The sequence below is a fragment of the Somniosus microcephalus genome, chromosome 9, assembly GCF_052327205.1.
Source record: "Somniosus microcephalus isolate GS21.2 chromosome 9, FLI_Smic_1.0, whole genome shotgun sequence".
NCBI lineage: Eukaryota > Metazoa > Chordata > Chondrichthyes > Squaliformes > Somniosidae > Somniosus > Somniosus microcephalus.
Genome location: NC_140995.1, coordinates 142,668,708 through 142,681,944, shown reverse-complemented (window position 1 = coordinate 142,681,944; position 13,237 = coordinate 142,668,708). Strand labels below are relative to the sequence as shown.

The 13,237-nt window shown below is 49.3% G+C and overlaps 1 protein-coding gene across 1 annotated transcript in view; it reads left to right on the top strand.

Annotated features, from left to right (window-relative positions):
* The window catches only part of rfx6 (regulatory factor X, 6), a 72,863-nt gene that overhangs the window by 16,110 nt on the left and 43,516 nt on the right, over nt 1–13,237 (top strand). Inside the window, exons 10-12 of the mRNA XM_085998213.1 lie at nt 2,265–2,314; nt 7,755–7,914; nt 8,014–8,158. Of these exons, the coding sequence (XP_085854339.1) occupies nt 2,265–2,314; nt 7,755–7,914; nt 8,014–8,158 (355 nt within the window). The remainder of the gene's footprint in view (nt 1–2,264; nt 2,315–7,754; nt 7,915–8,013; nt 8,159–13,237) is intronic.

Sequence of the window (13,237 nt, the reverse complement as noted above, 5' to 3'; positions counted from 1 at the left end):
ATCCATGGCATAACTAGGACTGCCTATTTCCACCTCCGTAATATCGCCCATCTCCGCCCTTGCCTCAGCTCATCCACTGCTGAAACCCTCATCCATGCCTTTGTTAACTTTAAACTTGACTATTCCAATGCACCCTTGGCTGGCCTCCCACGTTCTACCCTACGTAAACTTGAGGTCATCCAAAACTTTGCTGCCCGTGTCCTAACTCACACCAGATCCCGTTCAACCATCATCCCTGTGCTCGCTGACCTACATTGGCTCCTGGTTAAGCAATGCCTCGATTTCAAACTTCTCATCCTTGTTTTCAAATCCCACCATGGCCTCGCCCTTCCCTATCTCTGTAATCTCCTCCAACCCCACAACCCCCCGAGATATCTGCGCTCCTTTAATTCTGCCATCTTGAGCATCCCTAATCACTCAACCATTGGTGGCTGTGCCTTCTGTTGCCTGGGCCCTAAGATCTGGAGTTCCCTCCCTAAACCTCTCTGCCTCTCTACCTCTCTTCCTTTAAGACACTCCTTAAAACCTACCTCTTTGACCAAGCTTTTGGTCATCTGCCCTAATTTCTCCTTATGTGGCTCAGTGTCATTTTTTTTGTCCTATAATACTCCTGTGAAGCACCTTGGGACGTTTTACTATGTTAAAGGCGCTATATAAATACAAGTTGTTGTTGACTATACTCAATGATTCAGCATCCACAGCCCTTTCGGGTAGCGAATTCCAAAGATTCACAACCCTCTGAGTGAAGAAATTCCTCCTCATCTCAGTCTTAAATGGCCGCCCCCTTATCCTGAGACTATGTCCCCTCGTTCTAGACTCCAGCCAGAGGAAACAACCTCTCAGCATCTACCCTGTCAATCCCCCTCAGAATCTTACATGTTTCAATGAGATCACCTCATTATTCTAAACTCCAGAGAGTATAGGCCCAGAGAGCATAGGCCCAATCTACTCAATCTCTCCTCATAGGACAATCCTCTCATCCCAGGGATCAATCTAGTGAACCTTCGTTGCATTGCTTCTAAGGCATGTCTGTCCTTTCTCAGATAATGAGACCAAAACTGTGCACAGTACTCCAGGTATGGTCTCACCAAAGCCCTGTACAATTGTAGTAAGACTTCCTTACTCTTGTACTCCAACCCCCTTCCAATAAAAGCCAACATGCCATTCGCCTTCTTAATTGCTTGCTGTACCTGCATGCTAACTTTCTGTGTTTCCTGTACGAGGACACCTAGATCTCTCTGAACACCAACATTTAATAATTTCTCACCATTTAAAAAATATTCTGTTTTTCTATTCTTCCTACCAAAGTGAATAACCTGACATTTCCTCACATTATACTCTATCTGCCACCTTATTGCCCACTCACTTAGCCTGTCTATATCCATTTGAAGGCTCTTTGTGTCCTCCTCACAGCTTACTTTCCCACCTAGCTTTGTATCATCAGCAAACCTCGATACATAGCACTCAGTCCCTTCATCTAAGTCATTAATATAGATTGTAAACAACTGAGGCCCAAACGCTGATCCTTGCGACACCCCACTAGTTGCAGCCTGTCAACCTGAAAATGACCCGTTTATCCCTACTCTCTGTTTTCTGTCTGTTAACCAATCCACTATCCACGCTAATGCACTACCCCAACTCCAGCACCTTATCTTTTGTAGCAATCTTTTATGTGGCACCTTATCGAATGCCTTTTGGAAATCCAAATACACTACATCCATGGGTTCCCCTTTATCTACCCTGTTAGTTACATCCTCAAAAACCTCTAATGAATTTGTTAAGCATGATTTCCCTTTTATAAAACCATGTTGACTCTGCCTAATCATGTGCCCTGTTACCACTTCCTTAATAATGGATTCCAGCATTTTTCTGACGACTGATGTCAGGCCAACTGGCCTGTAGTTTCCTGTTTTCTCGCTCCCTCCTTTCTTGAATAGCGGTGTTACATTTGCTACCTTCCAATCCGCTGGGGCCGTTCTAGAATCTAGGGAATTTTGGAAGATCACAACCAATGCATCCACTATCTCTGCAGCCACCTCTTTTAGAACTCTCAAATGTAGGCCATCAGGTCCATGGGATTTGTCGGCACTGTAGAAATACAGGGCCCTCTAGAATCTAGATCCAAGGGTTTGTAATTTTTAACTGATCACTTGTTTGCTATGCATTCATAAAATTGGGAGATATTGTTCCACACTTCTTGGTGATCTCTTAAATTCACCTGCATTGAGTAAAATAAAAAGGTTATATTCTTTATTTTCCCCAAGGTCCTGACAGATGTGCTAATTCCAGCAACAATGCAAGAAATGCCAGAAAGGTAAGAATACATGATTGAAGGGAAAATAAATATAAAAGTACTTTTTTTATAAGTCATCCCCTTTATTTTGTGATAGCTAATGTGGACAATATAATATCACAAATTTATAGTTTGAAGAGAATTCAATAAAATGTTTCATTTGCTCATTAATAAAACTCATTTGTGAATTTCAATGCAACTATCATCAGAATATAATTCATCACAATGTTAAGTGATGTAAGAAACATCTTTTTATAGACCTATTTTTGCTCGATTTACAAATTGGAAAGTGATCTTTTAAATGGATTTTTTTGAAGAAATGTCTTATTATTTATCATACTCTGGCTACAATTAGGCAGTGTGAAGAGTACATTGCTTTATATCAGTCAGAATACAGGTGTTATTCACAACATCACAGGGTACATGTACAAACAAACAAGGCTCAAGTTTATAGTTACAACAGCACTTTCAGTGACAATTAATCTACAGAAAAATGGATGAGAGATCATTTAAAATGTAACTTTCAGAGTTTTTGTGTATCCCAGTTTCTTCACAAGTTGACTGCAATTTTTAATTTTGCCAGAGCCAATCTGTTTTCTATACTTGACACAGATTGAAGGACAATATACACCGCTCTACCTAAGCTCAGCTACTCCTTTCTATTTAATGTACAAGGTGTTGAGATACCGCGATTTCCAGCTTGGCCGGGTTGAGTCTGCGGGCGTGGGCAGAAACTGGGGGGCCGGTGGTGGGGATATAGTGTTCCACACCGTGCTTGGCGGCTTTGGCCGAAAAGGTCGGTTTAGTGAGGGCGGGAAACTCAGCTAGGAGTGCCGAGTAGTCGTCCGTGGCTCTGGCGAGGCAGTAGGTCGTCAGGCCGGCCGAACGGGCCGGGGTAAAGGCGCCGGGGATGGGGGCCATAGTGTTGATGTCGACGAGGCGGTGCCTCGGAATGTCGACAAGGAGGCCGTGGGCACGTAGGAAGTCGGCGCCGATGAGTGGGCAGAGGACCTTGGCTGTGAGGAACTCCCAGCGGTAGCGGCGGCCCGCGAGGTCGAGCGTGACCATGCGGGTGCCATATGTGCGGATTTCAGAGCCGTTGGCTGCAGCTAGTGTGATACCCCGTGTGCCGCGTTGGATCTCGAGGGCGGAGGCGGGGGTGATGCTGTGCTGGGCCCCTGTGTCGCACAGAAATCGGCGGTTGGTTCTGTTGTCAGTGACGTACAGTAGGGGCTCCTTCTGCCCCGCGGCCATCGCGGGGGCCGGTGCGGGGGGGGGTTTGAAGGTACACGGTGGCGTGCAGCGTTGAGCCCTAGCGCCAAAACGGGTGTGGTAGTAGCAGTGACCCGGAGTGGTAGGGCGGTCGGGCCTAGCGGCCCGGGAAGACCGCGTGGTCGTTGCCGTGAGGTCGGGCGCGACGTCGCGAGCGGCCTGTGCAGAGAGCAGCCGGTCGGCCTTTTCGGCTATATCATTCAGGTCCGTGGAGTCAGACTCCACAATGAGCGGGCGGATGCTGGCGGGGAGCTGCCGAATGAAAAGCGTGCGAAAAAGGGCGCCGGGATTTTTGTCGTCTGAGAGGGACAGCATGTGGGAAAGCAGGTCTGATGGTGAAGCGTCACCAAGGCCGGGGAGGTCCAGGAGTTGGCAGTGGCGCTGGTAAGAGGACGTTTGAAATTTTTTAAGTAGCGCAGCCTTCAGATGTTCGTACTTGCCCTCCGTTGGTGGATTCTGCAGCGCAGCCCAAACCTTGGGGACTGTAGCGTAGGTGAGCGAGGCGACGAGGTAGTCGTACTTCATGGCGTCGACTGTAATGCCTTTCAGCCGGAATCTGGACTCAGCTTGAACGAACCAGGCTTCGGCGAGGTTCTCCCAAAAGTCTGGTAATTTAACCGTGACTGCGTTTGTATCTGCCATGCTAGCTTAGGATTCGTCCTGAGCGTCGGGGTCACCAGTGTTGAGATACCGTGGCAAACGTGGGAGTCGAGACCAGAGCTATTGAAAACACAACTGCTTTATTCCAACCACATGACAAACAGGAACTAGAAAAGCCCGCGCATCCACTTAAATACTTCCCAGACAGGAAGTGCTCCCGGCAGCCTGTCCCTGCGGGAAACAAGTTGTTGGAGGAAAGGGCCCCCGGCTGGGGGCTTCTGCTTAGACTGTCTGTGCCGCCGTGAGCGGATTATGTCCAGTGGTGGCGTGTCGCCACAAAGGCATAATAGTATTGATGATACAGTGATGTTAAGTACTAGAACTCCAATGGAGGGTTAGCACTTGTCATTTTCCAGATGGTGTGTTTCTAAAAACAAGGATGCTGGATGAGTATCGCACTCACATGGAGGTACTGAGGGTAACCTGGGATAGATGGCAGGGGCCATAACAGAATCCAATGCCATCCTTAGTGCCAATATATGAGAATGATTTGACACAATGCAGTGCTATCTGAAGTGAGTGGTGGCACTAGGAACGTCTGCTTCTGCCCCCACTAACGGAGAGGCCTCCAGACCAGTCCAACATGGATGGTTTGACCGCTGGTATTCAGGCAATGGGGGACCATTTGAAGAGAATGATTGGAACTGGCTTCTGAGAGCTTTGGGGCATCATCTTTCAGTTTCTGCAAAATCTGACATGCCATCAGATGTATCTTCCTGCTGATCAGTGGGCACTCAGATGCAGGACCCAGCACAAGTAGCGTGGCGAATGTCCAGCTTCATGATGCCATTCTCTCTCCTGATGCTGCTTATGTTATCTTTTCAACTTGCCCTTTCAGATGCTCTGCTCATGTAAGTGTCATGGTACAGGACCAAGTTGTTCACATAACTGTAGTGGTGGTACAGCTTGCAGAAGAGCCCTCCTGCTACTCAGAAGCCCTGAGATGTCCAAAAAGACTCAGGATATTACAGCATAGCCAAGCATCACTGGTATCCCTGGCCCTTTGGTAGAGCACGAGAATAGGTGTAAGAACCACACAGAGAGGCACCATGGTAATAAGAAGCACTTTCTGTAAATGTATATGTGCACAGTAAAACTACTTTGTGATATTAAGCCCAGTGTTCAGAAGTATAACTGTTTTTTGATTGCTTTTTGTGTTTGAGACTCTGTTTGGAAGTCAATTTGCAATGGGACACAATTCCGCCTTTCACTCCTTGCTGAGTTATTGCCTGGCTTCTGATACCACACTCGAGGGTGTGATGTAGTCTGTAGACTCTGGTGAAAGAGAATCTCTGAGTTGATCTTATCTTCTCTGGTGTAGCTTTATCCTGGGTGCCCCTTTCATTTCACAGAATCACAGAAACCCCACAGTGCAGATAGAGGCCATTTCGGCCCATCGAGCCTGCACCGACACATATCCCACCCGATCCCCGTAACCCCTACACCAACACATATCCCACCCTATCCCTGTAACCCCACGTATTTAATCCCCCTAACACTAAGGGTCAATTTATCATAGCCAATCAACCTAACCTGCACATCTTTGGACTGTGGGAGGAAACCGGAGCACCCGGAGAAAACCCACGCAAACACGGGGAGAATGTGCAAACTCCACACAGACAGTCGCCCGAGGCCGGATTCGAACCCGGGTCTCTGGCGCTGTGAGGCAACAGTGCTAACCACTATGCCACCGTGTTTCCTCTTCCTCCTGCTTCTGTTCTGCCTCCATCATAAGGACATACATGGGAATACCCATAGTTTACCTCATGGTAAGGGCTCTATAACAGTAGGGTTGAGTGCCTGAAACTCCTGGAATGCAATTTGCTGAAATCTTTCTTGGTTGAAAAAATATTTTCCTAATCACATCGGTCAAAGCTGATATTTCAAAGTTTTTTCATTTTCAAAGAATTTGAACTTAATCACTTCTTGGTTTGACACGTCAGGTAGGTAACGTACTTTTCTTTTCTGCAAGCTTAAGTCAGGTACACTTCTGGTGTAAATGGTCGAATTTCTCAGACAGCAGCTCCTGCTCTCATTATCCTATCATTTGCAAAAATGCACCACTTTGGAGATGGGCACATCTGCTGGCTGTGGTGATGACAATGTGGTATGGTCAATATAAGATAGACAAGCTCTCCTGCACATTTGGCAGATCCAACTAGCCCATGTGAGTTGACAGGCTGCTGTTCCCTTGAGTACAATCAGGAGGCAGTGCAATTTGTCAAATGTGATTTTGCTAACTAAATGGACAGAAGGTGACTTGAACTTGTAAGTGGTAGTTTTGTAACTGAGGTACTTGGACACTTAAAGGAACGAAGAGTTTGGACTAGAAATCCAGTGCATTTGCGCCTCTCGTTAGTGCCCCCGGGATGTTAATGGGGTGCAAACGACTTTTTGTCCGGGTACAGTGCCGCTAATGACTCCTGCTAAATTCAGCAGGAGTTTAGCGGCGGCGGTAGCCAGTAGCACCCCGCTCCGCTGCGCAGGCGATGACGATGTCACCACCATGCGCAGCACCCCGTTTTCGCCCCGACTGCAAAATTGACCCGCGCCCCCTGAATCTGCGGCGGGCGATGACAGCGACTGATAATGGAGCGGCAGGAGGCTCGTGGGGTTCTAAATAAAGGGGAGGTGGCGGGCAGGGAAAAACAAAATCGGCAGACTTACTTGTCGCGGCCCATTCCCTCTTTGAATGCAGGGTCCGTGCCGCGATCTGGCAGCCCGGCACTCCTCTTGTGGTCCAGGTAGGGCCCCACAGAGTTGTGAGCTTGGGCCCTCCCCTTTAATGGGGGGAGTAACCCTTCCATGCGGCAGTGTTACATGGCCCAGTGCGTAGCACTGCAGAACGCACCAGCCCGATATTTGGGGTTAGTGCTCTAAGCAGGAAGTGAAGTGCTTGAATTAGTGCTCCACCTCCCTCTTGGGGCGCTAAAACTGAATTTACCAATCGGCAGTGCTATTTTTTGCCGGGCGCTAAATTTAGCACCCAGGCGATGTTTGGGACCCAAAATGGTCACTAGCGAATTTTTCCCTCTTAATGTATGTACTTGATTTGCATAATAATAGATACTTAAAACTTCAAATCACAATCTCTTGAGCATTAAAATCAAGTTCGGCACAGCTTGGTGCAGTTCTTCTGGTTGCGAGGACGTATATATAGCAAATCAAATATTTTGTGTACGCCACTGTTTTTGACATTCAGTATAACTTCTGACTAGAATGGCTATTACCCCTGATGTACATTTATCAGTGCAAAGAGGCTCCTTTGCTTGCATCCCTGGAATGTTGCTGCTTTTGTAAATAACCTTAGAAAACAAATAGGATTTCATGAGAAAAAACTTTGAAATGGTTATTTTGAATAATATCAGTTAATAACTTTTTAAATATGCAATTAGATACAGCAAAGAGAATTATAGATTCATATTGGTTTTTAAAAAATATTTTGATGTGTAAGATGCAAAGGAAGCTTTCTCTAAAAGGTTTAGAACAACACTTACAACTTACCAATCAATTTTTTTTTCTTTATCAGCTTGCTGGCAGACATTAGAAATTTTGCTAAGCATTGGGAGCACTGGATATCTTCATCACTGGAAAATCTCCCAGATACCCTATCTGAAAAGAAGCTGCCCATCGCACAAAGATTTGTGTCTTCTCTAAAACGGCAAACTTCATTTTTACATCTCGCACAGGCAGGTGTTGAGCCACATCTTCAACACCAATTATTTGTGTTTTTTGTGTTGTACCCATTGGCAGCTCTGTAAAATGTGTTTGTGTATTGTCCTGCACAGATTGCCAGGCCTGCATTATTTGACCAGACTGTTGTGAATTCCATGGTGGCTGACATTGAAACGGTGGATCTAAACAGTATTAGTTCACAGGCCCTTCTCACAGTATCAGGTGGAACAGACCAGGAATTTGAACTGTATTCTGATTGTAAGTACATGATACTTGGTCATGCTACAATAATGATCCATTTTAATTAGCAGCTACAGGTTATAGCAGATAATGCAGCAAAATGGATAAGTACACACATCAGAGAAACCATGATTTAAGATAAACACACGAGAGCATCACCTAAAGAGTCAGCCGATAATTAAACTGTACATATGCACCTTTCAAGCGGGCTTAGAAACAATGATTTATTTCCAGTAGTTTGTGTTTCCAACATCACTGCTTTTCATTTGCCAGTGGCTCTGCTGTTGGGTATTGATTATATCACTGATTCACACCTAAGATGACTGCCCTAAAGGACCCCAGTTCTGCATAGATAAGCATTCTCACAAATAGGTAGTATGTGCAGGTATGCTAGTGAAACACACTGGAGACTGGTGAGATTCAGGCTCATTTCTATATTTTTCCATGTGTTGAGTCTTAGCGGCACTGCCTCAGCAGTGAGAGTACATCATTGTGTGATAACTCCTATCGATCTCCCAGCAGTCTGCTCAAGGACAGAGTTCTGAGCAGGTCCTCAACCCAATTTCACAGTTGGAGAAAACTGTCAGTGAAGCAAACACCCCAAAGAGAGGAATATTACTGCTATTCTATCGAAGTACTGGATTGATACAGGTACTTGTTTCAGAGTGGCATGAGTTGGAAGAGTCATGTTGTACAATTTGGTCTGCAGCGATTTGTACTGGGAAAACGGGACCTTTGTGTGGATGGCCGATTAAAATTTTAATGTTACGTAAAGACTGAATTTCCATAGCATTCCTTATGTGCATGAAGATGTGTCAAGATGCTTCATATTAAAGAGGAAAGGGAACAATGGATGCTGAAAAAGAAGGGAAAGGGCTAAAATGAAGATGATTATGGTGAGGATCAAAGGCACCGCTGAAAACAAGGTTTTTCAGGAAGCTTTTGAAAAAGGAGGGAGGTGGCTAGATAGAAGGGAGTAGGTATGGATTTCTAGAGAGTAAAGGGTTGAAAATGGACCTTCTTGCACCCATTAGCTGGAAAACCAGTGCAAAATGGTCCAATTTAGGGTGACAATTTCTTGCACCTGATGGTGTAAAGAAGTAGCTGGCTGGTGCGGAGGTCATCCACCGACATCAAGAAAAAACTGAAGCAAGGTAAGCCCATTTGGGGGGGTAGGGGCGGTGGTGAGGGTCATAGTCATGGGGGAGAAATTCAGTTGGTAACGCCAGCCGTTAGTGCCTTAAGAGGGCGATAAGTGGGGCGCGAAGCGGCTAGCGCCCGGGCGCGGCGAGACCTGCGCCTCTCGCGAAATTGAGCGGACATTTAGCGGTGGCGCAAAACCGCAACGCCCGCTCAGCTGCGCGCGCAGATCCTGACATCATTTCATGGTGCAACGCCCTTGGGGCACCCCGAACCGGAACTTCTTTCCGCCTGGCGCTCCCAGCGACTGGTTGACTGGAACGGTTCCCAGTCGCTGTGGGGCTGGGGGGGCGCTATTTAAAGGGGGCTCTTCCTGGCTTCTTAGTGGTAGCCATTTTGGACCACTCCTCCTGTGAGAGAGAGAGATTTGCAGAGAGACAAAGGGAGAGAGCTTTCTGCATTGACTCAGCGCTCGCACAGGTACTTCTGGCTTCAGCCCAGAACTTTGCAGTTGGATTGATTTTTCAGTGCCATAGCCTTGAGTGGCCACATATTATGGGGGCTGCAATGGGTGGAAACGTTGGGTTTCTCCATTGCATTGAGAGAGCTCAGAGATGCCGAGAGAGAGTGCCAATCATGGCCCGACGGAGGAGGGCCAACAGGCGTTGGCACAGGAGACCTTACCCTCCCAGGGTATTCCGCCAGCAGTTCTCCTACCTCAACATGTCTGAGGAGCAGTGTATTCGGAGGCTTCGATTCAGCAGGGAGGTGGTCACTGAGCTCTGCCACCTGCTTCAGACAGATCTGCAGCCTCAGCTGAGGAGCAGGACGTCTCTGTCAGTGGCAGTGAAGGTTACAGTGGCTCTCAACTTCTATGCCACCGGCTCCTTGTAATCCGCTACTGGGGACATTGCCAATGTCTCCCAGTTTGCGGTGCATTGCTGCATCCACCAAGTCACGAATAGCCCCTTCAAAAGGAGACGTCAGTACATTTCCTTCCCCATGACCCTGGACAAGCAGCAAGAGCGCGCAATGGGATTTGCAAGTATAGCAGGCTTCCCCATGGTCCAGGGCGCTATTGACTGCACGCATGTGGCTTTGCAGGCGCCTCAAGAGAATGCCGAGGATTACTGCAACTGGACGGGGTTCCATTCGTTGAACGTGCAGTTGGTGTGTGACCACAGACAGCTGATACTAGCTGTCAATGCCCGCTTTCCAGGCAGCAGCCACGACGCCTTCATCCTGCGCCAGACTTCTGTGGCAGACCTTTTCAAAGCCCCGGCTCACCCAGGAGGCTGGCTTCTCGGGGACAAGGACTATCCTCTGTGCACCTGGCTGATGACCCCGCTCCGTGCGCCCAGCACCCCTGCTGATGAACGATACAATGACAGCCATCAAGCGACCAGGAACATCATTGAGCACACAATTGGCATGCTAAAGCAATGGTTCCACTGTCTTGACCATTCCGGGGGAGCCCTTCAGTACTCGCCTGAACGAGTCTCCCATTTCATTGTCGTGTGCTGCATGCTGCATAACCTGGCTATCCTCAGGACTCAGCCACTGCCAGCAGACATTGGAGCACCAGCAGAGGAGGAGGAGGAGGAGCACCAAGACGGGAGGGAGGCACAAAGTGCAAGGGCCGTCCGTCAGCGGCTTATTGCAAGTCGGTTCTAGGCCCCCTCTGAGGGAATGGCTTGTGCCATTGAAAGAACATGAATGGAACGGTTCCACAAACCCGGAGCTGGTCAAGGCAACAAATAGTTCAAAGAGCAATCATGCACAATCTGAATAAAGACAATTATTTATTTAACAAACTGTGTGCCCTTCCCGCATGACAAAGTAATACAGAGAAACCCCCAAAAAAGCAGTCAGATACATAACTGGCTCTCACAACCTGGAGACAATGAACAAAAGAGTTAACAAAAAATGACCACGATCCTCGGCCTTCACTAAAAAAATGTATAGCTTTTTGGCCTTCGAGGGTGATCTGCTTCGCTTGCAAGATTGGCCCCTTCCCACCCTGCAGCTCCTCCGCAATGGGACCCCAGTGGTGCAGCAAGGCTGGGGGAAGGCTGCTGAGTGTCAGAAACTGAGTCAGCAGATGCCCTTGGGGGACGGCCTGGACCAGCTCTGGGCCTGGAGGGCCCGGCTGCTGACTGCTCCAACTCTGCATAGGCGGCAGCAGTCTGTCCTATGGGTGGTGGCAGCTGCAGTGGAGGAGTGACAGTGTTGGCAGCAGGAATGCTGCCATCCTGACAGAGGACAGGCACTCCCTGGTCGGATGACATACTGGCACTCCCACGGGGCAGCACTGCAGCATGCGGAGCAATCTGCTGAAGCACAGACTGCTGGCCTTCTGCGGCGCGGCGAGGGCCCTGACAATTCGTGCCCGATGCAGTGAGGGTGGCAGCAGTCAGTGCTCGTGTGGCCTCAATCTGTGTCTGCATCAGACCAGCCACTGACTGCATGGCACCACTAAGCACTGGCGTGGAAGCCGCCTGTGCTGCACCGAAGTCCTGCAGACTCCTTGCCAGTGCTGCACCGAAGTCCTGGATACTGCTTGCCAGTGACTCAATGGAGTTGGGCATCCTTGCCACTGCAGCCATGAGCTCAGTGTGCCTCTGCTCCGCCTGGGCGCCCATTTCAGTGAGGAGCCGCACCTCTTCTGCACTCACTGTAGCAGGACTGGAGGCCAGACTCTCCCTCCGGGGAGAAGGCTGCCGAGCTTCCCTAACCCCCTGCATTGCTGCAGCCTGCTGGGCCCCGGAGCTTCACCCTCCTCAGACCCTTCCCCCCCTGCTCCCCTCCAGGGAAGACATGTCCCCATTATGGCCATGGGCTGCCTCGGCTGAGGGTGGCACTGATGGTCCGGCTTCCTCTTCCTCCTCGCCTTCAGAATCACTCACAGTGGCAGCTTGAGGGCCCGCCTCCTCACCTGGTGATTCACCATCTGAGAGCAGGGAGGTACAAGAGTTGCTTTAGCGTGAGGACAGGGCGGTAGCGAGGGAGGCATGAGTGCTGCAATGCACTGTATTGGTTCGATAGTGGCAAAGGATGCTGGTGTGAGGCACAAGTGGAAGGAGAGAGGTGAAAAGGTGATGACCTTACCATTGCTGTCCAGAACGGGGTCGGCATCTCCAGTGGCGACGGGGCCAATCAGCCGGCCTGCCATAATGCGCTGGACTCGCTGCTCCAGATCACTGAGGTCTTTAAGGTGAGGCCGGCCTCCCCCGGTCCGTTGCTGCTGCCTCCTATTGTGGGCCAGCTTGCCCTGCAAGAGAAAGGACGGGCTCTGAGTACAGTGTGAAGCCCTGATCTTGGCTGCGCTGCCTCCCATGGTCGAATAGCCCTTAGTGTGTAAAGTGGTGAATGTGCATGTGAGTTTCATGAAAGCCCCATAGGTGTTGGATGAGGGCTGGCCATTGGGGCTTTCAGGACCCTTTGGCCATAAAGTGAGGTGCACATGCAGGGATGAAGAGGATACTGAAAAGGGTACTCACCCTGACAACCCGAGTGAGGTCGTTGAACTTCTTCCTGCATTGCACAGGGGTCCTAGGTACCATGCTGCTGGAGGTCACTCTGTGAGCCACCTCCCTCCAAGCTTTGCGGTAGTCGGTGGGCAGCGGCCTCCAGCCACTGTCCGGAAACAGGATAGATCGCCCGCGCGCCACTGCGCCAACCAGAACCTGCAGGGCCCCTTCACTGAACCGCTGCGCTCGCTCCCTGGCCCTCTCCATGGTCCTAGGCGTTAGAATGTGGCAGCAGGTCTGTCCAGGCTGAGAATCAGGGCTCCAATGTGCAGGGCATGGCTGCAATCCAAATCGACCCTCCCCCTTTAAGAGCTGACCAGCGCCAGCGTGTCTGCCTGCAATCGCTAACTGGCTGCACCTGCGCTGCGCCTGCCCTCGGTGGTAGCGCCTTGCTTCTCCAGCTTAGCACCTTAGGACAGTCTTGCAG